Genomic DNA, 26985 nt, shown 5'->3' on the forward strand with positions numbered 1-26985 from the left:
TCATATATTTTTTATCTTAATGAATTAAATTTATACAAGAAAAATCCATTAGTCATATACAAAAATATTATATTTCGAATTGTGAAGATAATGATAATAATAATAATAATAAATTTTGCATAATAATAATAATAATAATAATAATAATATTAACCATCTTATATATCTCTTTCTCGTCTTCCTTCGCTATTCATTTATTCTCATTTTTCTCACAAAAGAAATTCTAAAGTTAGGCATGAAGACTTCAAATCCTACCAATTGGATAATTCATTTCAGCAATGAATATAAAATTTTGATGTAATGTTTAAATAAATAAAACCAAAGGAGCACTTGTGCCTGTACCCTTCCTTTACCATATTCTCTGTTTTTATCTGATCGATATGCAGAAAAATGTAGACATAGTTAATTGATATTCTTTGTCATATTCTGCCTTTTATTTAATTGTAATTGTCTTAACTCTTAGACTCTTGAAGGCAAGCACAGCCGAGCACCAATAACAAAAGAAGAAACATATTCCATCAAGGCAATTCTTAGATATTTATTTATGACAGAGAGATTGAAAAGGGGAGTTTGGTGGGTGGCAATTGGATTTTAGCCCGTGCACCGACTGCAACTTTTTCAGAGAACCCTTCATAGTCGATGCTTCAACTACATATCCTGCAATTGTATATTGTTATGATCATAGATATGGTAGCCTCTTCGCGTGCAAGAGAGGTTGAGAAAAGCTTATCCCCCCACTTTTGCACCCACCCATTATCAATGTTAGTGCTTGTAAAGGTTTTGACAATCTCCCTTCGAACTTCACTCGCGCAGCTTCCCAATTTCACTTTTCTGTGTTATTCTTCTTAAAAACTTCTTGTCGCATTCTGCCTTATCTCAACTTATTATATTTGTAAAGATGGAATATTCCACTTCGAATTTCAATAATAGCATAAGGGTAAATTTCACTTGTGGTAAATAAATTTTAAAATTGATAACAACATGTTACATAAATTTTAAATTTTCACTTAAAACCTCCAAAATTATAATAGAGGTAACTTTAAACCCCATGTAACCTGTAATAGCTGGTTTAAAGGTAAAGTGGTGACATGATTAATCTTTTCTTTCTTCTCCACTATATATTCCCTCACACACTCTCTCAACTTTATTTTGTTTTTCTCTTTTGCATTCAATACCTTCTTTATACTCTCGGCCCCTTCAATATCCTCTCTCACGACACTAAAGAGAATTTCATCTATTATTTATTTAACAATTTTTTTTACTTCTTCGGGACGTGAAGACTCTAGTGTGTGGAAATGCTTAAAACTGCTAAGTATATCATATCATAATTATGGCTTGGTAAAGGAGTAGAATCATGTTACTGCATTTTCCATTCACCCAAAGAGAAAAAAATTGAAAATAAAATAAGACATCATTTATGGAAATGAGAAAAAAAAAAATAAAAGAAGTCGAATAGAAAAATTGTAAACAAAAATTCTCTCACGATCCATAAACAAAAATTACAAAAATTTCTTAAAAAATAGAAAAAATGTCTTTGCTCCTTCAATATGACAATCTCTCATTTTGAATCACCTTCCATACTTCTCATGGCTTTTAATCTTTTTGGTCTCGTATCAAATGCCAAAATATGGCATAAAAAAAGGAAAATAAAAAAGGAAAACATTATTCTCATGGGCTTCTTCTCTTTCACTTCATACCTATCTTAGCAAATATCATCCAACTATGCCCCATGGCTCAGAATTTGTCACCCACAAAAAATTCCAAAGCGACAAAGCAAAAGAGAAAAAGAGGAAAAATAATTAGAACCCAATAACAAGGCATACAAGGAAAGAAAAGAAAAAAATATCCTTCCAATAAAACCCAAATTAAGGAAAAAAAAAACCTTAGTCTTCAACATGGCAAAAAGTCTAGAATTAAATCAAGGCAATGAGAAAGGAGATTATTGTGTTTTGGGTTAAAGTTATTTTTGTATTAATTAATTTTAAAATTATATACACACACAAAACTAACAATGAAAAAGAGAAGAAAAAGAAATTAAGTTAAACCTAATGGACTGGGTGTTTTGGTTGCGGAAGAAACTTATCTAGCAGAAGCCAGTGAAACTTGAGGGGTGAATAGGCCGGAGCAACTTAGATCTAGATGCCCTTATAATATAATTATTAAGGATGGAAGTGGATGAGTTTCAAAGCCACAAGCGAGGAAGATGAAGGAGCTGAGAGAATGAACAGTTGGGGGGGATGAAGAAGGCTTTGCATCCAAGAGAGAGAAATAAAATAGAGATGAGAGAGAGTAAGGGTGATACATGATGAAAGAGAGAGAAAGGGAATATAAAATTTTTAATCCTATTTGGATGTGATATATCATCATTTTACCGATAAACTGACGATTGCAAGTTACATAGAGTTTAAAGTTGCTTTTGTTAAAATTTAGAAGGTTTTAAGTTAAAATTTAAAATTTATGTACCATATTATTATCAATCTCAAAGTTCATGTATCATAGGTGAAATTCACCCAATAGCATAATCATATCTTAGATTACCGATAAATGATCTCCTCCCACTCTCATATTCTTGTATCATTAATTAGCAGTTCAATTATTGTCTCAAACCTAGGGATATCTTAATTTGGCAAGATACAATGGAATATTAAAAAATACAATATAATAAGAATGCAACGAAGTGAAAAAAAAAATGACAATTTTATCGCGTTTCTATTTAGAATTTGGTAGGAATTCTTATAGAGGGAGTTGAATTTAATTAAGTTGTTCCACCCCACTTGAGTAAATATAATGAATGCCAAAGCTCCCCATCATTATTTGGTTATCAACCAAATATATTAGAATTCCTTCTTATGCATGCATTTTGGCAACTATTCATATGTATGTTGTCTACGTTGCTCGAGTGACCTTCTACTGTGGAAAAGTTGATAAATTAGACATTTTATATATTATTATGGGAAGGTGATTAAAATACACCATTTCACAATCATTACACATAATTAGAGTTACCATGATACTACATTAATCATGGCTTCTCTTTCAATTATGTACAGTACATATTGAAACTACTTTGCAGTTGAATCTGGTAGGTCAACAGTAATCCATCTCATTATGCAACATGGACCGAGGAGCACCCTCTATCAAGCAAGAGACTGGTGGAATAGTTAGTGTCTGCAGTTCTCCATATGCATTCCAACAAAATGGATCCAATACTAGGTCTCCTTGAGCAGGAAGAAGCTCAACATCTGAGAGCGTCAAGTTGGTGCAAGGGACTGAGTCACTGCAGGCAAAATGCATTGGCGGGCTTCGAATGTTGTAGGTTCCTTTTATATTTTCATAGAGAATATCCGATACAAAAACTGCTGATGTTTGGTTCGTGCAGTCCTTTGTCAGGCAGTAGAACTGGTCTATTATAATTGGATTCCTTACATTGTCCATGTGAATATTGCTGAATGTTATTCCTGATACTGCTCCTGATCCACCTTGCCATGTCTTGATCCTAACTCCATTATCCGACACTTTTATCACCGAGTCTCTAACCGTGATATTAGATACACAGGCTCGTGAGTTGTGATTGCCTAGACTCCCAATGCTGAGTGGAAGAAAAGGATTTTTTTTTTCCCCATTCAGTGTATAAGCTTAAGAGCACATGAATTTGCTAAAACGCGACAGACAATTCTAAGATTAGAAATACCTGATTCCATGACTAGGTCCACAGGTGACGTTCCTTATGTCTACATCATAACACCCTGACCCGATCGATATGCAATCATCACCTGTATATAATAAGGTAATGAAAGACGTTAGTGATGCCCGACTGCAGTAAAAAGGCAAATAAGGAAGATTTATGAGGTCCTTTGCTGACCATTGGAGATTACTGAATCATATATTTCCACATTATTGGTGTTCTCTATGTGAATTCCATCAGTGTTGGGACTTAGGGCAGGAGCAGTAATGTGAATGGATATTATATGAACATTCTTGCAGTTGTCAAATCTGAAGTTGAATTGGGGGCTATTCTTGATTCTAAGTCCTTGAACAGTCAAGTTGGAGCTCATAAAGAACCTAATGGCCTGCATTACCAAATGATGCTCAATTCAATTAATTAATGTTTTGTGGTAGAATGAAAGTGGAAGAATATAATATTAATTGTGCAAAGTGTGCAAACTTACTATTGGACTATCGCAGGATCCAGGCAATGTAGTTCCATTTATTCCCTGCACCAGTAGAATATGCATAATGGATTAGTAATAGAATTCAACACCTAAAATGCAGGCGTCTTAAGGATTGGCTTGTTAATACCTTGTGGGGTTTGCATGGAAGATCCCACCATTTCTCTCCTCTGCCATCTATTGCACCACCTCCTACTAGGGACATTTCATTAATTCGGTAAAAGACCAGCCATTGTCTCTTACTGTTCTTTTGTGGCCAGGAGTCTGGTCCATCAGGAGGCGCAAGAGTCCCATCAACCTTAGCGGTTGCCAGAATGTAAATTACACAGTTGCCCGTTAGTCCTTTTAACCCTCGAGAGGTAGGGGAAAAAAAAAGTGTATCCTGAAGGGAATAATATGCGCAAAGTACCTGAAAGTGCAGACCACCTTGACAAGGACCTGTGAAAATTGTAGACTGAATCGTGAATTTGAAGCCATAAGGAACAAGGATGACTGCAGAATTAACTTGGCAGGCTGTTTCCCATGCCATCTTGAATGCATCAGTATCATCTGTTATGCCATCGCCAACAGCCCCAAATTTCCGTACATCAAAAACCCCAGAATTGTTGTCGCTCCCATCATCAGGCGGACTAGCAGGCTCAGGTGAAGGAGTGAGAGACAGATTAACAGATTCAGGCGCAGGAGTTGGAGGTTCTGAAAGATTAGAAGATTCAGGTGGAGTAGAGGGAGGTTCTGAAGCATATTCAGGAGGGGAAGAGGGAGGTTGTGAAATTGCGGATACTTTGTGAGAATGGGTGTGTTTATGTTTTGTATGGTAATGCCACCTAGCTTGAGTGGTGTAAAGGAAGAAGCAAAGAAAGGAAATGCAGAAAACAAGTAATGACACACGAGAACAACCCATTTTGGGCTCAACTTGGAAAAATTCAGAAACTAAAGAAACGATGGAGAATTCTGTTGAAAATTGCTGGAACTCAAAATACACCAGTTCAAAATTGCTTTGTCTCTATCACTTACTAAATACTAGATCAAGAAACTATATCTGACAAAGGAAATGCACCCTAAATTATGGGAAGTTGAAAGAAGCAAGCTAGTGGGTTTGTTTTAACGGTTTAAGTGTACAGTGCACTATGAGCACTAGAGCAACTTGCTAAAGATTTGGCCTTGGAATGCATGCAGAATCAGAAAGGCTGAATCCCATATATATATATGACAAGAGCTGATAGTGGAATGGACATTCAAAAACATCTGAACCTTGCTTTTTTTTAATTGGTTTTGGTGGCCGAAACCGACCAAATTCCATTCAGGCATTGGCCTTTTTTTTTTGTGAATGTGGAGTCTGCATATGCTAGTTCTGGAAAAAGGTAAAAGGAAATAACGAGTGTCTGATAAGCCCCCCATGTTCTTCCCATAACTTACACTTTCATCGGTCCCCAATCAGTTATTTCAACAATCTGAATATTATAATAAGCAACGGCAGTGTCTTATCAGGCCTACTTGTGAGCATTCTTAATTGAATATCATTACAACTAATGCATCTTCTTGTTATTTTTAGGTCCCTGAACTGGGAAAGCATTCTTAAATTTTTCAATTTTCGGACTGCAAATTGTTATTGGGCTTTCCACGTCAAAAGTTTATCAAATTTCGGCTGGTTTTACCCTCACTTTCTAAACCCATTTTTTTTCCCCGATGATCGGCTTGAAGTTGCAAGCCCACTACTTAAGCATGGCCGTGGTTCCGTTTCAATTTGAAACCGGCGAGTCCAGGTTGTAGCTGGCTTGGTCCTAAACCAAATTGTTGGATCCCAATTTCTACTGGATGGTGATTCAAGTTTCGGTTTTAATTTCAATTCAAGGTTCAATATGATTTTGATTCCATCCGTCTTTAAATCTAGCGAAATTGATTTTTTTTATTAAGAAAAATTATGTATTTATAAATAAAATTTATTGTGTAATTTTAAAAACAAAGATGGAAATATAAAAAAAATTAAAGGTATATATTATTAATTACAGGAATTCTTATACTTGTTGTAAATAACAAATTAAAAATTAATTGATTTGGTTTTAATTATTTGATAATTAAAATTAAGAGTGTGCAGTTTTGGTTTGATTTGGGATCTTTCTAAAACTGAAATTGAACTAAAATTTTAGTGTAATTCCATTTTGATTCTTTATTATTTTATTCTAGTTTGATACGATTTTTTGTTCTTCTGTTCCGATACGATTCTCGATTCTTAAAATAATTTTATATAATTATTTTTGTAAAAAGTTATACTTAATTAGCATTTAAATTTTGAATTGGTTATTAATGCATAATATATCATATAATATATCTTTTTAACTATTTTTAAATTATATAATATTTAATTATAAAATTCATATATAATTTATAATTAAATATATTATATAATATAATAATATAAATACATTATATAATATACATTTTAACTATTTATTAATTATGTAATATCGACTATAAGATACAAATATAATTAAGAATTAACATATATATAATATAATAGTATATTAATATTTAATAATTATGACATAATTTAATGTATTTATAACTAAAATTATTAAAAAAATATAGAAAAATAAAATATAATATTATGTTATATTTAGTTCATATATATATATATACATATATAAAAGTATATAATACATAAAAAAAAATAGAAATATGATTCCATTCAATTTTTAATGAAGAATTAAAATTGAACTAAAGTATGAAAAAATTTCGATTTGATATGATTTTTATCAATTTAATACAATTTTTCAATTCAATTCAGTCCTCCTAAAATCCATGCACAACCCTAATTAAAATACTTACATATCCTCTTGAAATATTTAATGAAGAATTAAAATCAAATTAAAGTATAAAAAAATTTCAATTTGATATAATTTTTGTCAATTTAATACAAATTTCAATTCAATTCAGTCTTCCTAAAATCTATGCACAACCCTAATTAAAATACCTACATATGCTCTTGAAGTATCAGAATTAAAACTCTCCTAATTCTCTTATATTTATAAGAATATCTAAGTTACTTTAATCCTTCTTTAGTCTCGTTGTGCTTTAACTTCTGAAGTCATCATCAATTGTTTTAATTATATTATTTCATTGCTTATGTGCAGCTTTAGTCCAATCATTCACACATAGATCAGTTTGTTGACACATTTGAATAAAAAATTGGCTTGGATGAGGAAATGTTAATTCACTATCAAACAATTCATCGAATGTACCAATTCTCATTGGTTGAAATAAAATCAAAGAAAAATTGAGTGTTCATAAATTTTCTCATAATTTTTCATAATTAAAATCATAGTTTGTATATGATACAAATTTATAAAGTCTTAATACCATGGAGCCCTATTAGGAAAACATGTCTACCTTAGCAAATAATAGGGATGTTGTACCTGTAGTGTTCAATATACCTCGATCCATAGCACATGGCTATCGATATAGTTAGCTAGGCATCCATGGAAAATGTTCCTGAATAATATATTAGGTGAGTAATATGCTTTCAATCAGGTTTCATTTTTACATTAAAAAATAAAAATTGCAGAAAGATAAAGAACACCATCTGTGAACATTTTTTTTTTCTTTTTTGCCTTGCCAAAGTTTGCGGAGGCTTATTCTATAACCGATCAAATTGATCAATTCTGTGGTCAGGATTTCTCAGTTGTTTCTTTCGGTGATATCCAATGATGCTCAGTCTTGCTTCCATTTAAAGATTGGCCATCAACTAGTCAACTGCGGGGATTTTTTGGTTTGACAGAAAAGATTTCAAGATTTGAACATGATTGGCAGCTAGCAACATTTCTGTAATGCTGGTTATATTCATGATGGGTCATATTCATTAATAGAGCTGGCAGATTAGAGATGATCAGTACAATAACCATAAAAATTTTGAATGAAATATAATTCTGGGATTCCATGAAATTACAGATATAGTTATGTTCTAGCTTAGCCTTCCATTAAAATTAACGCGTTGATGATGCTTTTTCCCATGAAATTCAAAGTTTTAATCATGGGGATGTCCTTAAGAAAATTGAACTTTTCTGTTCCTGCATCAGAGGTGAGATCGATTTGGATTCCCTCTTTCCACCCTTTTCTTAATATTTTAGTAAAATGTGCAGCATGGATTTCACGTCTTCTTCTGTTATGTGTGACCAAAACATGCTTGAAAATAACCATGAATCTGAACAGCAGCATCTTCTAGTTCATCATTGAGGATCTTAGCCAATATCTTGTTCTGTCCTGCCGCTATATCTTGACTATCTTCCATTCATTCTCTCTAAAGCAGCAGTTCAGCTATTAAATTCAACCCTCGAACCAACTTCACTTCTCTGCTGAAAAACTCTACTGAATTGTCACAATATATCCCATTTTAATATGGAAAAAGGCATAGTATGAAACAGGTGTTATAGGGTCTTCTTTGAGCTAATCCTGGAAAGATGAAATTAAAAGAGCATTTAATGAATTTGAGACTCCGAATAGGCAGATTAAATGTTTAAGAAATAAGCAACTCTACTACCATCTTTTAGGATTATTTTAAAAGATGTCTAGGAAGCCTGATATGGAAGACTGGGGCTAAGTTATAAAGATCCCTTTTCGGCGAGTGGCTCAACAAAAGGCCATATTCCCATGATTATTTATGAGCATCATAAGCTCCAGGCTACGCATGCCTGAAGAGCATTTTGGTCTTGGAAAAAAAGGTTCTTGCTCCTCGCCAATATAATTTGTGGTCCTACAGGTCTCCCTTTTAGGCCATTTATACTTCCAGCCATATGTGGAAGAAATTTCTTAAAGCAAATACCAATTCAACCAAGTGCCAACCGTTCGCCCCACAAGCCACAATCAAATGCCCCAGAACTAGCTTGTCCAAGTCAAAAAAAAAAAAAAGAAGTGTTTACATCTACTTATGCAAGGTGTACTAGTTACAAGCTTATAGTGTATGCTTGGTAGTGCTATCTTTAGGTATAGCAGATGGTAACCCAGAAAAAGATGTATGCAAAATATGATCCTGAAGCTGAAACTTCATCTGGACTCTAGGGGAAGTAGTAGGAAAACTTCTGTTGATACGATATCCTTGTAATATCAAGGAAAAAATATATAATTGATAAAACATTTGAGTTGATTTCTGTCCTGATTGAAAATTAAAGGTCAGCCTATCCATTTCAATGAGGCTTAACAACATAATAAGCGGAACCTTCTTTTTATCTGCTCTCTACAAAGAGGCAGAAGATGATTAAAAAATAGAAAAAAAAACTAAAAAATAACTATAAAAAGAAATAAATGAACATGGGATGCATAAGAAATAACGCTGCTTCAATATGATCACTTGAAACTAGCTACTTTTCTACAGCAAATTTTCTGCGAGCAGCAGACAATAACTACACTGAATTGCATCACAACCCAAGGAAGACACATTGCTTTCTTGCATGCTCTGGGATTAGCTTAACCAGCATCTCAACTGGCACTCCCTTCAGTTCTGACCATAGAAGGAAGAGACATCAACAATTATCAAAGGACATAGCAATAGGAAAGTGTAAAATAATTTTCGAAAATGGCGCATTACCATGAGTTTTAAAGTTGAAAAGTGGTGGAAGGAAGCGTCCATTTGGTAGGCGAGTGTTAGGGTCACGTAGCTCATTAAAGAAGGGATGGATCAACGCCTCCAGCTGCAAGGAAAATAAAGAAATTGATGAAAATCAGTAGAAAAAAGGAAGCACGATCACAATGAACAGCATATAATGAAGTCTAATGGAGGCCTCACAGCTCATCAGACCATCCTACTAGAAACATCAAATCTCAATTACGACTATCAGGCTTAAGATAGGATTCACATATGTCTCACAAAATTACACATCAGAGATGGGATCTCTGTAGGATAAATCACAATTAAGGTCTAACAAGCCTTAAATATTACTGATGAAAAGCAGTGATAGAAGTACTTGAAGAACTAAACAGTAATCACAGGCATGACAGACACAGATGAGCATCCATCTACAACATACAGTGTTGAGAGAAATATTAGCTTAAATGAAGGTAGGAAGCTTTCAACAGATAATTCAAGCTTGGGCAACTATGAAGGAAATTTCGTCTTACAGCTGTACTTCGAAGATTTGGAGAGTACTGCAATAGTCTTGAGACAAGGTCCACAGCTTCAGGGGGCATGCACTTATGGAATATCTGTTGATCAATGATATGTAGATGAGTACATGACCATGGTGTATCATCACTAGGATTTCAAATAGCAGAGCTACCACAGGTGAGTAGATATTGCCAGTACCTTATGCCATGGGTGTGCTTTAATTTGTGGAAATTTGAACTCAGTGTAGTTAGGATTCATACACTTGATTTCCTCCCGTGTAGGGGTACCCAAAACCTGCAAGACAATCACAAAAATTATAGTAAGGAAATAAAATAAATTACTAGAAATAAAAGTTTGGATTTTCTAATCTCAGTGGGATGGTAAGTTTGAATATGAATAAAAATTTGAATATCCTTGGTCAGACTAACAGTTTATCAGTTTCTTTCAATAAGCATTGTCATAAGAAAGGTTCATTAGGATGACTAAGTTTCAATAGCATCCACACTCAGATACAATGGGAAATGAATGGCTTAATACAGATTACTTGGTGCCTTTTGTTGGTGAGAAATTTAACAAACTATTACCTTTATAATTTCAACAAGCTGATCCACTCCACTCTCACCGGGAAAGAGAGGCTGGCATCAGTGGAAATATAGTGTTAGTTGCATATATTTAGCAACTCCATAAAATATAATAAGTCAACCATCTTAAAAGAAACAAGCAACCTGTCCAAGCAGCAATTCAGCCAGGACACAGCCAGCAGACCAAATGTCAATGGCTGTGGTGTACTCAGTCGCACCAAATATAAGTTCAGGTGCCCTATAATACCGAGAACATATATAAGATATGTTTGGTTCCCCTTTCACCTGTCAAAATTAACCGCAATTAGTATAAAATAACCAAATATCCACAAAAGCAAAAACAAAATAGCAACTGCAGAATTAGATACAAACCAAAACTTTTGCACTTCCAAAGTCACATAGTTTCAGCTGGTGGGTATGTGGGTTTACCTGTTTCAATGATAATCAACAGATTCAAAATTAGAGAGAGCAATAACAATAAGATGCATTAATTAATGAAGGAGGCAATGAAGAAGGATTGATTTACTATGACAATTAATGCCATCTCAACATACCAACAAATTTTGAGGCTTTATATCCCTATGGCACACTCCAATACTGTTGTGAATGTATGCAAGAGCTCTACAAATCTGTCAGAATATAAAAAGTTCAGAAATGAGACAAGTTAACAAGGTTTGGAATCATTGAGAAATTAAACAACACAAAAGATAGGAAAAACAAGCACATGGCTTAAATATGGCCAATAAAATATACATCAAATGTCCAGTAAAGAAATAAACTAGTGTACACATATCACAAAGAGGAAAAACCTGCAACTCATACCTGGTAAAAATAAAGTTTCACATATATTAATGGCATCCTTTGGCCCATCTTATTGTAGTGTTTGATCACACGATGGACAGTCTCAGGCACATACTCAAGTACCAGGTTAAGATAAAGCTCACTTTTTTCAGTCGTCGAGAAGAAACAGTGTTTCAGGGACACTACATTGGGGTGGTCCAGAATATGCATGGTTTGCAGCTCACGGTTCTTGTACCTTTTATCTTGTAGAACCTTTTTTATAGCAACAGTTTCACCAGTCTCTAAGCACTTAGCCTGAATATCCAAATCAAGGCACAAAAGAAAGTTTGAACATCTTGTTCAAATGTTTAATAAAAAAAATGACATGTTGGCATAAGTATGCAAATCAGCAGCTTTTTCGTGAACTTAAAAATTTACCTGGAATACTACTCCAAAAGATCCATGTCCAACAACACGCTCAGCCATATAGCTTATTGTCTACAACCATTAAAGGACATTGTGTCACCAAAAATTCAAACCAATCACAAATTCTACTTGACAAAGAGCATAAAACTTAAAAGAATAACCTGTTTAGGCTGTCCATTTTTGCCACCAATAGTTGTGACAATTATATGACCTGCCTCTGTTCCATTACCATCAACAACTGTTGCTTCCATTTCCTAGAAAACATTCAACATTTTTCTCGTGATATGAAACCAACTAATTAAGGAAAAGTGATGCGTGATAATGATAAACATAAGGCCAGACTCATCACTTACCTTGTCATCTCTAATTTTCATGTCATTCATCTCATCAGGCAGCCTATCAACACCAGTTGTATTTTCACTTTGATCTCGTAATCCAAAAGTAGGTACAACGCTCATGGAAGCCATTTGCTCAAAAAAGGCAAAAAACTGAAAAAGATTCCCTTGCAAATTTACCTTCCCTCAATATAGATTCAGTAATTTACCTGCATACAACGTATTGGTGCTAATTGTGCCATGTGAAGAGGAAGGGGAAAAGGATTATGCGCGCATAAATGCTAATATGGTACATAAATATAGATGCATATATGCCTAGGTACATAGTATTTTCCTTGTGTAAATGCGGTTAGCAAGTCCCATGAGATTATATTATTTTCAAAAAAACTATTTGTCAAAAGGAAGAAAGAAAAAAAAAAATGCATCAAGCAGCCACCAGCGCAAATGACAACCACTAAAGTTACAAACATGTGAAGATTACAATCAAATGCATGCCACAATATTAAGCTTTGAAACACAGGTACTTAAGACATTATTTATCCATACATGTGAAAATAACATGCACTTGTACAAGATGAAAATCCAAATGAAAACGGTAGATTACTTTCAAATAACAAAACAAGTGAAAAAAAAAATATATGGTGGACTTTATTGACATGGCAATTAGACATACAAAAGCGTTATTCAAATAGCAAGCCAGACGGCCAGAGCCTCCACATATCTGTCTCCATGAATCATGCATCTATAATGTCGGTGAACAAGGCTATTAAAGCTAAAGTCATTAATGAACTTCAAATAGGAATTAATGACAAAATGCTAACGGATAGAAAGCTCTATTAGCAGGAAAGAGAGAGTTTTTATGCATGTTTTAGACAGAGAGAAAAGTTACCAGCAAGTAAAAGATACACAATTTCTCTAAGACGCATGCATCAATCATTTATACAAGGAAAACCCATCTGCCTAGGAGCCAAAAATAAAAGAAAATCATTCTGAAACAAATTAAACGCAACCGCGCAGGTCAAATTATTCCCCCCAGTTGAGCTCAGTTTTTCTGTTTTCTCTGTTAGCTACAAGAAACACCAAGGCATAACATAGCAAAATGAAGGTTGGTTGAGATAGGCTTTCGCACGCAGTCAAACAGAGGGTTAAAGTCTCAAATTGAAACGAACACATTAGCTATAAAACTCATTAAAACTTAAAACACATTATAGCAGAAGCCCAGAATAGTAAAATAAATTTTATTTAAAAGAAAAAAAAAAAGAAAAAGTTCATGAAAATGAAAATATCTCTCCATAAAGATTGGAAGAAAACGAGCGAAACAACTAAAAGAACTGAAAAAGAAATATACAGATCAACTTCATAACCCACACAAAAAAGAAAAAAATAAAAAACAATGAATGAAAACTTACAGATGGAGTGAACAAACAGCGAAAACGAAGAAGTAGTAGAGACGGATTCATGACCAGCTTCGAAACGGATCAATCTTATGTTAGTGAAGTGCTTAATATGAATTTGGTGTTTGTAAGATTCAAGTAACTTAGAAATAAGGAGAGAAGAATTGAAGAGGAAAGAGAAGGTGAAGGAGAAAGTTGTTTGCTGTAGCTTTCTCGGATTGGATGGAGTGGTTTATTTTGTTTTGCTTCTTTTTGACCGTTCAACCTCACATGGCCCCACCTCTTCTACTTCCTTACTCTTTTTTTTTCATGTCTGTTTGAATAAACTAAGCTCATCACAGTCACACCCTCCCTTTTTAAAAAATTAAATAAATAAATAAATAGAAAAATTATAATTTGAAATTGGGATTATATTTAGATTGTAGTGATTTAATTATGCCCATACTGTTACTTACATTTATAGGAATAAGCAATATATATATGGATTATAAAAATATAAATAATATTTATAAATAAAAAAAAGAAAATAATTTTTTTTCTTTAATTGACCCAACAGTCATTTTCTACTTGTCTTCTAGCTGCTCCAAACTGTCAAATAGACTTTTTAATAATAAGTACAAATTATTCAAGGCCTGCCATTTGGACCATGTGAATGCGAAGAAATTTGATGTTGGACTTGGACTGCAACCCCTACTTTTGTTTTCTACTGCTTTTCTTCATTGGGTCGTGTTAAAATCCAGGCCCATCCAATCTCTTAAATCGTATCACCCAAATTGCAAACAATACACAGCCTTAGCCCTTTTCTCGCAGAAGCTTCTAGCGAAAGGAAGGGGCAGTGACGCACACTTCCTTTTGTTTTGTTAGCATTTGAATTCAAATTCAACGGTAAAAATTGAAATATTAAAATTATATAAAATAAAAATTAAATCAAATCAAAATTATAGACGAATCAAATCGAATTACATTAAATCAATTCAATGTAAAGGCAATATTAACAATGGCAGCTAAGGAGTGTACGCATCCCTATTCAAAATAGCTGGTGAAAAGAAGAATGAGGGTTTCGCCAATTATTGAGCCACCTAGCAAAACGCGAAAGGCATGAGTCCATAAGAGAAACACGTCACTTCATGCGTCCTGGGGTTGCCATTTGTGATAACCCAAAGCTCACACGTCCAAATTCGTCTAGAAGTAATCTTCTGCACCACACATAATAATTTTTGCAAAAAATAATAAATGAACAAACATTTTCCACCAACATGTTTCGCGTTGCCATTATCTATTGTTTTGTAAATTAAAAATTAGATCGTACATGGAAGCATGCTGTCCAAAGTCAAGTTTTTAATTCAATCCCACCGAACGTGAATCTTACTGTAGTGTGCTTTTCTTTTTCAAAACCGTACCCTGCAATGTCATCCCTAACTCCAGACATGGCCAAATAATTGGCCTATCCAGCTCTCCTGCTTTTCACAAGCACTTGGCAGGCACAAATTATTGGTCGGTTGGTGGAAGTTTGGGCCGCCACGTGAATGGGTAGCGATCTTTTTCTCTTAGAATATAACAGTAAACTCCATGATATTTGATGTGGAGCAATTGAGAAATTTCCTTTTGATAAAACAAAATTCAAATCTCTACAATTATATTTTTTTTTCCAAATAAATTTATTTTTTCAACTGAAGGAAACTATTGGATAAATGAAAGGAAACATATAATACTGTGGATGGGGCGAGCAAGCAAAAACTAACAGCAATTACGTAAGCGGTTGGTGTCGTGGTTTTTACAAAAAGATTACACTGGCCATGATGCGACGTTTCACAATTTGTCAGCATGCCTTCCAAATAGGCAACCGCACCTTCCCTTGTAATACGCGTATATTTTCGTCCATCAGAAAAAAGTGTGCTAGTTTTAGTAGTATTTGGAGAGCCCAAGACCTTTCCCTGGACTCCGAAATAGCTTTCTTGGGTGCCCATGCATATTGATTCGATTCCGAGAGAGTTCTGGCATTTGGGTTTCCAAGCAAACGTCTTTTTGTGGAGTATCATTTTCAAGGCAGATAATTATGATATTCTGCTGTCTAATATCTCTTTAAGCAGTTTGGATGTGTTAGAAATGAGGTTTAGTATAAATTAATTAATTTATTTAACATGTTTAATTTATGTTTTATTAGAGTGAGCCCTCTAAATGCATTAGTCAAAGAAAACGAGGACAATTCTACGCCTCATAAACAAGGGGCTTTGAAATGTTGAATTTTGGGACGCGCAAATCCTCCATCTTACACACGTGGATTGACATTCTCAACTTCAATTTTTCATGTTATTATTAATAATTTAATTATAATTATAAACTAATACCTTATGAATTTAATTTTATTTAAGTGAATTTATTAATTTAAAATTTGAAATGCTGTAAAAAAAAATACTAAAGAAGAAATGATTTATGATAATCTATAAAATAACTTATTAGGATATGTAACAATGAGTTTTACTTATCTATGTTTGTTTTATTAAAAAAATAACTTGTATATGTTTTTTGCTGTTTGATTACAATGTTAAATCAATAGTATATATATATATATATATATATATATATATATATATATATATATATAAATATTTTCATAATTTAATAAAATTTTTAAATTTTAAAAAATAAAAAATAATTTTTTTCTTTTAAAAAGAAAAATTATTTTTCTTAAAAATGATTTAGAGTCTATTTATTTATGAAAAATAATTTTTTATTTCTTTTTCTATTTTCTAATAAATTTATAGTTTTTTTTAATGAAAAACAAAAAAAAGGAAAATGTGTTCACCTATAAATAATAAAAAATAATTTTTTATTTTAAAAAATTATTTATATCTTTTATAATTAAAAAAATAAATCATTGTAAAACATATTTAAAAATTTTATTTTATTTTTAAGTTTTTAATATGTATTATTCATTTATTTTATAATAATATGATTAATTTTCATTAATATAAATAAATATTTTTGTAAATAATTATTAATTTTAGATATTAAAAAGTTATAGAATAATTTTGATTATAAAAAAGTCATAATTTTTTGTTTAGAAAAAAGTTAAAAATTAAATATTTGTTATAAAGAAAAATAATAAAAGAATAACTTTAAACTATTTCAAAATCTTAGTTAAAATTTGAAAAATTAAATTGCCTTGGTTTTTACAAGTAAACGGCCTTAGTTTTTCTTTAATTAAGAAAATATTTTATGTTGATCATTTTTTTTAATATTTTAAATATTAAAAAATATAAAAAATATTTCGTGAAACAAAATGAAGTTAGATGATATTAAAATTATTTTTAAAATTATAAAATTTTAAATTTAAATTACAATCCAATTTAATTATATCAATAATTTTTCTTTTATTCAAAATTTTATGTTACATTTAGAATATTAAAGAGTATTAATTATTTTTTTAATTTTATCTTTTATTTTTATTAAATATAATAAATATTTATATAATAAATAATTAAGTGAGATAAAAGATAATTTAATCAGTTATTAATATATTTTTATAAAAATAAAATTATTATAAAAAAATTAAATATGAAAAATAAAAAATAAATTTATAAAACTACTAGTATGAGAAATTCTAAATTTATTTTGAACAAAATAAAATTTGTTCACTTTCCCAAGTTACCCCTGAAAACTCCAAGAACCCCATCTATATTCCCATAGCGACAGAGTCAAACGTCACAACTCGAGTACAGAAAGGATGGTTCGGTCATTCTACGCGGAGCACCCCTCGCTATAGACCAAAAGCTAAAGCGTCAACGTAAAAACTGCCACGTGTCCGTAGGCCAAGCTTTGCAGTTCTCTGCGTGCGGGAGAAATCACCAGTTTCTCAAATCATAGAGTATGAACTCACACGCGTCCACCGATCCAAACAACTTTACCTGTAGCCACCGGTTACCTGTCTGACTTATAAATATAAGTTGGAGCTCCACTGCCCCAAAATTTGATCGCTTCAACGAAAAAGAAGAAAGAAAGAAAGGTAGAGAAAGTGCGAGAAAATTCACAAAGAAAACGACGAAGAAAGGAGAGAAAAAGGAAGAGAAACAAATATCTGTAGTTGTGTGTGTTGAGTTCGAGCTTTGAATCTTTTTGAGGAGAGAAATTTTTTGTTTAGTAAATGAAATATGGTGGCTGAAGCACAGGTTGTTTGTCAACAGAGCGTCCCTGTGTTGGATGTTCAATACTTTGCTAATGGAAGTGGCGTTCACGAGATTGAAGATGTCCTTAACATCTCGCCCAGAAGGTTAAATCAAGTTCGTGTTTCGGATTCGGTACCTGCCGATTTATCTACCTCTCAAGTGGTGGTAAGTTTTGTTCCATTTTTTTGGTTGATTCTCTTGATTGTTTATCATATTTTAGGGTTTGCTTCGTGAAATTAAAATAAAATAGTAATAAGATTTAGTGTTAACTTATCTCATGTCTGTTTAGTTGAAACTGAGAGCTAGTAACTGATTGCTTGTTGAATTTTGTGCTTAGATGTCGAATCATTATTTCTTGTGCTTGTTTAGATCGGATTGTGTGTTTATAGGCGAGCTGATTTTTTTAAGGGAAATTTGCGTTATCCATGAAGCTGCTGCTTTTTTTTTCACTCTTCGGATCATATATTGAATTGATTGACTAAAGATCGTGTCTATATCCGATAGTCTAAGTCAGTTTATCCCTTTCACTCTAGTTCATTTTTTTGGAGCAATTACCTGATAATATTTTTCTGGGTTAACCCACTGACCAAAATAAAGGTTGTTCTGGTGGAAGAAATGTTTGATACGCGTTATGGCTGATGGATAGTGATCTACTATCTTCCTTGTGTTATATAGCCGTTGTAAGATTACTAAATTTTACACTCGGTCTTGTTTGCAGAAATATGGCTTTGGAATATAATTTCTGCCCTGGCAAACTAAAGCTTCATTAGTTAACAGTTCCATAATTTAATAATCTGATGGAGCTGCTGATTTCTATTTAGTACTAGATTCGTTGGAATTGTTTCTCTGTATATGTAATAAAAATCTGGTAACTAAAAACATATATGCTGAGAGGGTCCCATCTGTTCAATGAACTCTGCAAATTTGTAAACTGTAGTCAAGTGAGGTATGAAGTGTTATTCTGAGCATCATTGGTGCTACGCAAGAAGTAAAGAACTTAAAATCCATCCACACTCTTTTTTGTAGGATATTAAATCCGCTGACAAAATTCCACACGTGTCTCTTGAGAATGCAATCTTTCATTTTGTTCCCAGCATCCGTTCTGGCAGTTTTGCTGACATTGGGCCCCGAAGATGTATGGAAGATGAGCACATACGGATAGATGATCTGTCCACACACCTGGGTGCCCTTTTCAAGTTTCCCACGCCAAGTGCTTTTTATGGGGTAATGTGTCATCCAGACCAATGTGTGTAAACATCTTCAAATTCCATAATTTTGTTTGCCATATAATTGTTTGATTTTTTGAATATATTTGCAGATTTTTGATGGTCATGGAGGACGTGAAGCAGCATCTTATATTAGGAAAAATGCAATCAGACTCTTTTTTGAAGATGTTAATTTTCCCCAAACATACGAAGTTGATAATATCTTCTTGGAGGAGGTTGAGAACTCCCTTCGGAAAGCATTTCTTCTGGCCGACCTAGCTTTGGCAGATGACAGTAGCGTGAGCAGTTCTTCCGGGACAACTGCACTTACTGCTTTTGTATTTGGAAGGTATTTTTGGCTGTTTCTACAAGTACCTTATTTAATATTATCAAAATCTCTTCTTCTTCTTCTTCTTCTTCTTCTTCTTCTTCTTTTATCTTTATGGTTATGATGTTTAATAATGGATCTAATCATGCACTATTTATGTATCTTGTCCAGGATTCTTTTATCTAATTTGTTTCTCTATATGTGATTGTTTCTATATTAAAAGGTGATGTTGGAGTCTAGTGTTCGTTCGTAACACCTTTCTTATGCATTATCTAAACTGGCAAAATTTTGTGCCTACTCATGATGTCTGCAATGCACAAATTCCACAACGCATTATCATGCCAGATGATTACTGCTGTTCTAGAATAACTTCCAATGTGTTAATCCAATTGATAATCGTAAATGCCTGAAATTCAATAGACCTCCATAATAGCCCCCTTTCTGTATTTAATCTGGTGTTTTTAATGCTATTGTTTTGACACTAGTTTGTGATTTTCTTCTTGCTCCAGGCTATTAATGGTGGCCAATGTTGGTGATTGCCGAGCTGTCCTCTGTCGTAAAGGAGAGGCAATAGACATGTCTCAAGACCATAGGCCTGTTTATCCATCAGAACGAAGGCGTGTTGAGGAATTGGGTGGTTACATTGATGATGGATATCTCAATGGTGTTTTATCAGTTTCTCGAGCTCTTGGGGATTGGGACATGAAAAACCCCCAAGGTGCTCCTTCGCCGCTCATTGCGGAGCCAGAGTTCCAGCAGGTGATTCTAACAGAGGATGATGAGTTTCTCATTATTGGTTGTGATGGGATTTGGGATGTCATGTCAAGTCAGCGTGCCGTGAACCTTGTCCGTCGGGGGTTGAGGCGGCATGATGATCCAGATCTGTGTGCTAGGGACCTTGTCATGGAGGCCTTGCGCCGGAACACATTTGACAATCTGACTGTGATTGTTGTCTGCTTCTCCTCCCTTGATAATAGGGAGTCATCACCACCTAGGCAACAGAGACCGAGGTGTTGTAGCCTCTCTGCAGAGGCATTGTGTAGCTTGAAGAGCTTGTTGGATAGCAGTGCCAACCGTTGAATGTACATGGCATAATTTTTAAATAAAAATCCCTATTTGGAAGGTGAACAACTACTTCTGGCTGCTTCAGTTTGACTCTGGAAAAAGCAGCTAGCAGTTTTGTAGGTGCTGATTTTTCAAACAGCAGGCGGTTAGTTGGATGGATGTACGTAAGTGGAATGTGGTGGATGGAGGTGTTGGTGCTGAGATTAAAATGGTGTACTGTATAATGTGCTCATCCGGGGACTTGATTCTCCTAACAGTCCAGTATGGTTGTCCATTTGATGTTATTCTATTTTCAATTGTGTACTCCATGTATATACAGTTTGAATAAAAGATCTTAATTTTTATTTCCATCTATTTTCCTTGGCAATTGGCAGCTTGTTCTTATGTCTACTGCAATTTTATGGAATTTGCGGTATTCCGAGTGCTATACAAAAATCATTCAGCAAAATACCATGATATGATTGGCAGGATATCGTAGTAGAAAATAGTTCTGCATATGACTGTATACCGGAACACTGTGAAATGGATATGCCAAAGGGTAAACAGAAGGAATATTTTTAGTAATCCACTTGACGGTATTTTACGATCATGATTGTCTAGGTGGATGTCATCATGGAGACATGGTGGGTTCACCGCAAAGTATAAAATCAAATCAAGAGAAACCCATATTCTCATTTCAATTTCGAAGAGAGAATAAACCTTAATCAAGAACAATTTAAGAGATACCAAAATCAGAACCAAATTTTTAGTAACAATCTTATTCCTATCTGCCAATGAGAAATGCCCTCTCACGCTCACATGCAAACACAATTTGAAACAGACTCCCAGCAGCTTTTTAAGCTTTGCTTTTCTTCTCAGAATCCTATCCCTTGGGAGTTCTTAAAAACAACTCCAATAATAACACCAAATAATTCCCAAGTAACAAATGGAATTTCTTTAAGACAAGCCAACCAATGGCAAATTCATGCATGTAAAATACTAGCGAGTACAATTGATAATAAATCAAGAACTCTGTTTCTCTACGCAACAGTGATTGCAATTTTTTTTCTTTTTCTTTTAAAACAGCAAAATTCTAGTGCAAAAAGGACTATATTTCATTTCAAGACTTCGCACATTAAAATAGTTGTTGAAAATTACCAATTATCGAAATTTGGTTATCCAGCTGAAAGCATAGGTTTCAGTCTGCCAAAGAGCTTTCCGCAAATGTTGCAAATCTTTCCAGACCACGTACAAGTAAGCTCTCAAGGAAAGGTAGCAAAGCCTGAGAAAAAAAAAATAATATATATATATATATATATATATATATATATATATATATATATATATAACTGACCACTTCATTTCATTTCAAGCCTAAAAAATATTACATATGTAAATATCCTCTTTCACATGCACATTTCCTGAGACTTCTGTTTCAGGCAAATAATCAGGCGATCCTTTTAAATGTAATCAAACAATATCTGAATTCTAATTTGTTTTATCCTTTGTTCACTGAAAACAAGAAGTAGTAAGAATGCTCACTGTTGCAACTGGAACCAAAAGTTGAGGAACCTCGTAAGAAACAGTTAGCTGAAAAGTGAAAACACAACTGTGAGGGCCTAACTTAAGCTTGCACCAAAAGAAGCAAAATAGATATTTTGGAGGGTAAAAAGAAGAAACAAGAAAATGAAGGAGAAGAAGAAAGGAAGCAACAAGCAAGGAAGGATGTCTCCCATAAATGCAAGAAGAAATGTTCAAAGTAATAACTCTTTTAAGTAAGGAATCAATAGATAAATGCACAAACTGAGGGCAATGAACTATATTTATAAAAGGGCAATAACTGAAAATCATGACTGCTATGAACATCAAATTAAGCATTGTATGTAAAGTCTCACCTCTACTGTACATGATGAAGGACCCTTAGGAAAGAATCGAACAGCACCTCTGCCACGTAAGAAAAGGCTGATTAAGTTTTCTGCTGGTGAATTATAACAAATGAAACAAATTTTCAAAAAAAGAAAAAAAAAAAAGAAAAAGAAACAAAATTGCATATTACAAAAGCTTGAATACATATGTAATACCAATATTTTAGTTATTGTTCATGAGATGAATCCTGCAGAATTTAGACACGGACACATTGATGAAATAGGGTTCCTACTTTACATTCATGGAAAACCACTTAGTGTTTGGCACCATCACAATCTCCAACAGCGCAAGCTAGTCAAGAGTCAAAACTTGTAATAATGTGAATTCACAGAGAAATATCAACCCAATTTGAAGATACTTCAAAATAAAAACAAAAAAAAAAAAGGAAAAGGAAAAAGAAAAAGAAAACTTGTACTTAAGAAAAAGAAAACTTGTACTTAAGAGGGCAAGAGGAACTGCCAGTTTGATAGTAACAACTAAGTCCAAACGAATTAGGTCCAACTAACATGTGCACTGCCATAAGTCTTTGCCCTTACCTTACTAGACATGTGCAGGGTAAACTTCTTAAGTGTAAAATTAAATGCGCCCTGAGAAGTTAGAAGCCTAATGTTCCTTAAAAATGCTGATATAGCTGGAATTTATGTTAGCTTCCTATCTTTTGTTCTGGAAGCACAAGTTATTTGAGTCACCTTAATACGGTTAAGAGAGTTGTGTTAACTAGTGGTGGTGATATCAGAGAGATAGTATATAGAGTCGTTTCTGTGATAGCAGACTTCTGATCCATTATTAAGCATAGGAAAACATGAGCAAACAGGATCTAGCCAAAAATAATAACAAGAAAAATAATGATCCAATTCTTTTAAAAAAGTGCCAAGGCCAGACAGTATCTTCTTGTTTCTTGATAATAAACTTGCCATTAATGCACTATCTGCTACCTGCTTTTCCTGTTACCTGTTAGGAAGACCTTCCAGAGATCTCCAATGAATTTTCTGATTTGGGATTGGCTGCGAGAAGGCAATGAGGGAATAAAACAAATGGATAGAGGGTAAAAAGCATATAAAAAATTTCACCTTTGGATTGACGGGAAAATAACAAATACCTGCATATTTCTAGCAAGCCAAGAGAATTCAATATCACGACCAAATGCTTTATACTTGAGTGACCATCGCGATAGGTCGGGCTTGTCTTCCAGTACCTAGTAAAATAGAATGAAACATCAACTTCTCCTAGATGTACACATTTGAAGCTGATTCAGCTAATCAGCTTCAAATGGGATCGAGGATTCAATTGAGAAGGCACGGCAACGAAATAGCAACATTTATAGATATAAAAGTTGCAACAGAAAGCAGATAGGCAGCTATAGCAAGACGAATATGCAATTGAAATTCAAAGAAAATTCTCACACACCTTTACCGACGAAATAAAGGGCATCCAACGGGGAATTGATTCGCGGTCTGAGTAACACTTATAAGCCACAGCAACAGGCACATCAATATCCCTTTTAACCCTGCATTTTGACCCAATTTAGTCACCCTTTTAGTAATTAATGCAGCCCACCTTCAATAAGAAGAAGAAGAAGACAGTTCCAATAACATGAATTAGGGGAGATGATATCTATTACGTGCAATCCTGCCACTCCATGACAGGAGGAGAAAAGGGCTTGAACCCAGTAAATGTGGAGCTTCGTTTGGGCGATCCATACTGGACTCTGAACAGGAAACGCCTTAAAGATATTGTGGTTTTAACATTTGGTGGGAGTAGGGGGCTGAATAGGACTTTACTGTTGTTTTTAGTGGACAAGTGGGTGGGACTGAGAAGAGTGAAGGCAATGGCGGCCGTTGCAGACATGGCCAGCGAAACTCGAATCGTTATTATTGTTAGTATTGCCACAGGCAAGAAGAAAGAGAGATAGACAGAAGGCGATTGGAGACTAGCGTCTGGCGGTCAGATGTCACGACCACCACCAGATATCATATTTCTCCGCCTGTTCTCTGGCTCTAGTCTTTTTGTCACACTCTTCACGCTCACCTCTCTGTTCGAATAACATTGGACGGACCAATGATCTTCGCTTACATGGGCCCGCCATTTTCATTATCAGCCAATCACACGGCAGAAAGACCGGGAGTACTTGCTTCGGCCAGATTACCACGCTTCGATTTGACCGTTTGATCCTCCTCTCCTCAATACTACAAACTACAGAGCATGATAGTAGAATTAAAAAAAAAAAAAGAAAAAAAAAATATATATATATTATAATTTACTCTCTATATTTTATCTTATATTATATTTTAATATTTAAATTTTAATAAATTAATTATTTAATTTATAAATTTTATATTATATTATATTTTAATTTCTAAATTTTTAAAAATTAATTTTTTAGCTCCTAAATTCTATAATATATCACATTTTAGCCTATATAATTTTAATATATCAAATAATTTAGTTATTCTATCAATGGATATTGTAAATATTAAAATAACATAGATTAAATTATTTTATATATTAAAATTAAAAAATTAAATAATTTATTTTTCAAATTAAAGTGTAATATAAAATAAAGTCAGAGAACCAAATTATAAATTTATAAAAAAATATATACAAAATTGAAATCAGCCATAATATTTATATATACCCAATAATTTAGATTTTTGAATAGCTCATGAGTTTAATTAGATTCTGTTATGAGATTCATTTAATTGGTTTAACTGTGAGACTCACTCAATAAAAGAAAATAATCTTGATTAAAGATAAACAATTTTGATAGATTTACTAAATATAACAATGCATATAATTATATATTATAAATAGAAATATAATCATATAATTATGCTAGCTAATAATATCCATATAATTACATAATTGACTTACCATAGCCAACCATTATCTATATCTTATATAAAGAGATCAGATCATCTATAGAGGTATGTTCTTTCTCACTAATCAATATAATATACTATTTTCTCATATCAGCTTTAACTTGAGCGTCGAAGGGTCCTCATCGGGTTCATACTCGGTGAACCTCTGACATATTTATTTTTTATTTTGTAGGTCCATACACACAAAGAATTTTCATGGATCGCAATAGTGGTGCCATCTGTGGGAAATGATACAAGAAGCTTTGTCTCTTTATTAGATTCTTTATATTATGAAATCAAAAGGGGAGAATGAACCAAGTGAGAGGATAGCTTATGATTTGCAATAATCTAGCCAAAAATTTTTTATCATGCTCAAGAAATTTTAAAATTTACTCAGTAAGTATAAATGCTTTATCATTGCATTACTCCTTCTTCTTTACTATTATGTGCCGATACATAATCTATGTGTTTCAGGCGATATTTTTATATTTTATTTTATAAAGATTTAACATTTAAAAAAAAATCACATTTTTCATTGCTATGGTGTATTTTTAATAATTTAAAAATTGACAAGAGATCATTGTTAAGTTCCAAAGCTTTTAGATTATTTGATCTTATAAAAATTATTATTTAATAATTTTTGTTTATTTTACCAAATTGTCAATATTTTTGTAGTAAGTAAATAGTCTCGATTTATGCTAATAGCTATAAAAAAGTCACATTTAATAAGTTCATCGCCGTACCTTTAGTTTGGTATTTTTAGCCATTGCTGTGTTTTGTTGAAATTGACCTACAATACTTCCAATCAACATTATATGAATTTTAGTTAATTTTCTTGAAACATAATTTTATTATTATCAAAATTAAATTCATTATTTGACTTTAAACTAATAGAATTTATTATTATTTTTTAGTTTGATGGGATTTAAAAAAATTATATGATTCTAAAAATTAATTTTTAGAATTATTTGGAGGTATAGCATAAGCTCCATTAGATTAAATTATAGTTTAACTTTGTCTTCAAAATGAATAATAATTAGAGACTTCTGAAATTATTTTAAAATATATCACTCTAATTTCTATGATCTAGCATTGCTTTTAATTTCTATTTAACTTATATTTATTGTATTGCATAATTTATATGTAATTGAAATGAAAATTTGTTTTATATCTATGCATATATGAATATGAATAACATATCACTCTCCAAAATTATTTAAGTTTGAAGGCCTCTATTGTTGATTAAAATCAGTATGTAAACCCTTGAAAATGTATATTATATATTTGATTTATAATATTATTTATTGAGAAATCTTGAATAAATCTAAAAATGATTATATGGATTATCTTTACAAAAATATTTGTACAAGCATTATTTTTTCAGATAATTTTAAAAAAGTCAATAATTTCAAGGCCATAATTCACTATTATCAAGATTATCATGACAACAATCTACCAAGCTAAAAACAAATGTGCTTAGCCCATCTATGAAGATAGTTCGCAGGATTAAAAATAAGGGTGCTTAACTTTTTCACGGTAATAGTCTACAAAGTTAAATAAACTAAGGATGCTTAACCCATTCACGACGATAGTCCGCTATACTAAATAAACTAAGGGTATTTAACTCTTCCATGACAATAGTCCACCGGGGCTTAAAAAAAAAATGTTTAGCTTACTCA

General features: G+C 32.9%; 4 protein-coding genes across 5 annotated transcripts; 1 reads left to right on the forward strand and 3 right to left on the reverse strand.

The window, feature by feature from the left end:
* Nucleotides 1-2921: 2921 nt before the first annotated feature.
* LOC110661746 (polygalacturonase At1g48100) lies at nucleotides 2922-5350 on the reverse strand. The gene is made up of 6 exons (XM_021820492.2): nucleotides 4579-5350; nucleotides 4300-4467; nucleotides 4170-4214; nucleotides 3863-4070; nucleotides 3692-3773; nucleotides 2922-3589 (listed from the first exon to the last, which is right to left on the reverse strand). Exons 1-6 carry the CDS (start codon nucleotides 5068-5070, stop codon nucleotides 3088-3090), a joined length of 1497 nt encoding a protein of 498 aa, XP_021676184.2. The 5' UTR covers nucleotides 5071-5350; the 3' UTR covers nucleotides 2922-3087.
* Nucleotides 5351-9264: 3914 nt separating this feature from the next.
* On the reverse strand, nucleotides 9265-14003 carry LOC110640924 (shaggy-related protein kinase alpha). Of its 2 annotated transcripts, none has more exons than XM_021792465.2 (13): nucleotides 13795-14003; nucleotides 12404-12594; nucleotides 12212-12304; nucleotides 12063-12122; nucleotides 11667-11939; nucleotides 11399-11473; nucleotides 11217-11273; nucleotides 10989-11129; nucleotides 10848-10898; nucleotides 10462-10557; nucleotides 10278-10361; nucleotides 9748-9850; nucleotides 9265-9660 (listed from the first exon to the last, which is right to left on the reverse strand). In XM_021792465.2, exons 2-13 carry the CDS (start codon nucleotides 12515-12517, stop codon nucleotides 9578-9580), a joined length of 1230 nt encoding a protein of 409 aa, XP_021648157.1. In that variant the 5' UTR covers nucleotides 12518-12594; nucleotides 13795-14003; the 3' UTR covers nucleotides 9265-9577. The 2 variants fall into 2 exon arrangements, with proteins under 2 accessions (XP_021648157.1, XP_057995722.1); XM_058139739.1 differs by having other exon boundaries at nucleotides 12404-12614.
* A 3730-nt stretch (nucleotides 14004-17733) lies between these two features.
* LOC110640918 (probable protein phosphatase 2C 49) lies at nucleotides 17734-20897 on the forward strand. The gene is made up of 4 exons (XM_058139744.1): nucleotides 17734-18110; nucleotides 18972-19169; nucleotides 19264-19499; nucleotides 19988-20897. The coding sequence occupies exons 1-4, from the start codon at nucleotides 17931-17933 to the stop codon at nucleotides 20556-20558; spliced, it is 1185 nt and encodes a 394-aa protein (XP_057995727.1). The 5' UTR covers nucleotides 17734-17930; the 3' UTR covers nucleotides 20559-20897.
* A 557-nt stretch (nucleotides 20898-21454) lies between these two features.
* On the reverse strand, nucleotides 21455-24466 carry LOC110661745 (uncharacterized). The gene is made up of 7 exons (XM_058139746.1): nucleotides 24070-24466; nucleotides 23856-23955; nucleotides 23548-23643; nucleotides 23400-23452; nucleotides 22418-22466; nucleotides 22065-22112; nucleotides 21455-21804 (listed from the first exon to the last, which is right to left on the reverse strand). The coding sequence occupies exons 1-7, from the start codon at nucleotides 24294-24296 to the stop codon at nucleotides 21721-21723; spliced, it is 657 nt and encodes a 218-aa protein (XP_057995729.1). The 5' UTR covers nucleotides 24297-24466; the 3' UTR covers nucleotides 21455-21720.
* Nucleotides 24467-26985: the final 2519 nt, after the last annotated feature.

The sequence above is a fragment of the Hevea brasiliensis genome, chromosome 2, assembly GCF_030052815.1.
Source record: "Hevea brasiliensis isolate MT/VB/25A 57/8 chromosome 2, ASM3005281v1, whole genome shotgun sequence".
NCBI classification, from domain to species: Eukaryota; Viridiplantae; Streptophyta; class Magnoliopsida; order Malpighiales; family Euphorbiaceae; genus Hevea; species Hevea brasiliensis.

Excerpts from the sequence above, each read along its gene's own strand:
- LOC110661746 (XM_021820492.2), bottom strand. The coding sequence starts at position 5,070 with ATGGGTTGTTCTCGTGTGTCATTACTTGTTTTCTGCATTTCCTTTCTT. Across the intron at positions 4,468-4,578 it reads AAGGTGGTCTGCACTTTCAG|GTTGATGGGACTCTTGCGCC; the intron begins GTACTTTGCGCA and ends GCAACCGCTAAG. Across the intron at positions 4,215-4,299 it reads TTCCATGCAAACCCCACAAG|GGAATAAATGGAACTACATT; the intron begins GTATTAACAAGC and ends CTACTGGTGCAG.
- LOC110640924 (XM_021792465.2), bottom strand. The coding sequence starts at position 12,517 with ATGGCTTCCATGAGCGTTGTACCTACTTTTGGATTACGAGATCAAAGT. Across the intron at positions 12,123-12,211 it reads AAAATGGACAGCCTAAACAG|ACAATAAGCTATATGGCTGA; the intron begins GTTATTCTTTTA and ends TAATGGTTGTAG. Across the intron at positions 11,130-11,216 it reads TTGGAAGTGCAAAAGTTTTG|GTGAAAGGGGAACCAAACAT; the intron begins GTTTGTATCTAA and ends TAATTTTGACAG.
- LOC110640918 (XM_058139744.1), top strand. The coding sequence starts at position 17,931 with ATGGTGGCTGAAGCACAGGTTGTTTGTCAACAGAGCGTCCCTGTGTTG. Across the intron at positions 19,170-19,263 it reads CGCCAAGTGCTTTTTATGGG|ATTTTTGATGGTCATGGAGG; the intron begins GTAATGTGTCAT and ends ATATATTTGCAG. Across the intron at positions 19,500-19,987 it reads ACTGCTTTTGTATTTGGAAG|GCTATTAATGGTGGCCAATG; the intron begins GTATTTTTGGCT and ends TTCTTGCTCCAG.
- LOC110661745 (XM_058139746.1), bottom strand. The coding sequence starts at position 24,296 with ATGTCTGCAACGGCCGCCATTGCCTTCACTCTTCTCAGTCCCACCCAC. Across the intron at positions 23,644-23,855 it reads CCTTTATTTCGTCGGTAAAG|GTACTGGAAGACAAGCCCGA; the intron begins GTGTGTGAGAAT and ends CTATTTTACTAG. Across the intron at positions 23,453-23,547 it reads GGCTTGCTAGAAATATGCAG|CCAATCCCAAATCAGAAAAT; the intron begins GTATTTGTTATT and ends GCCTTCTCGCAG.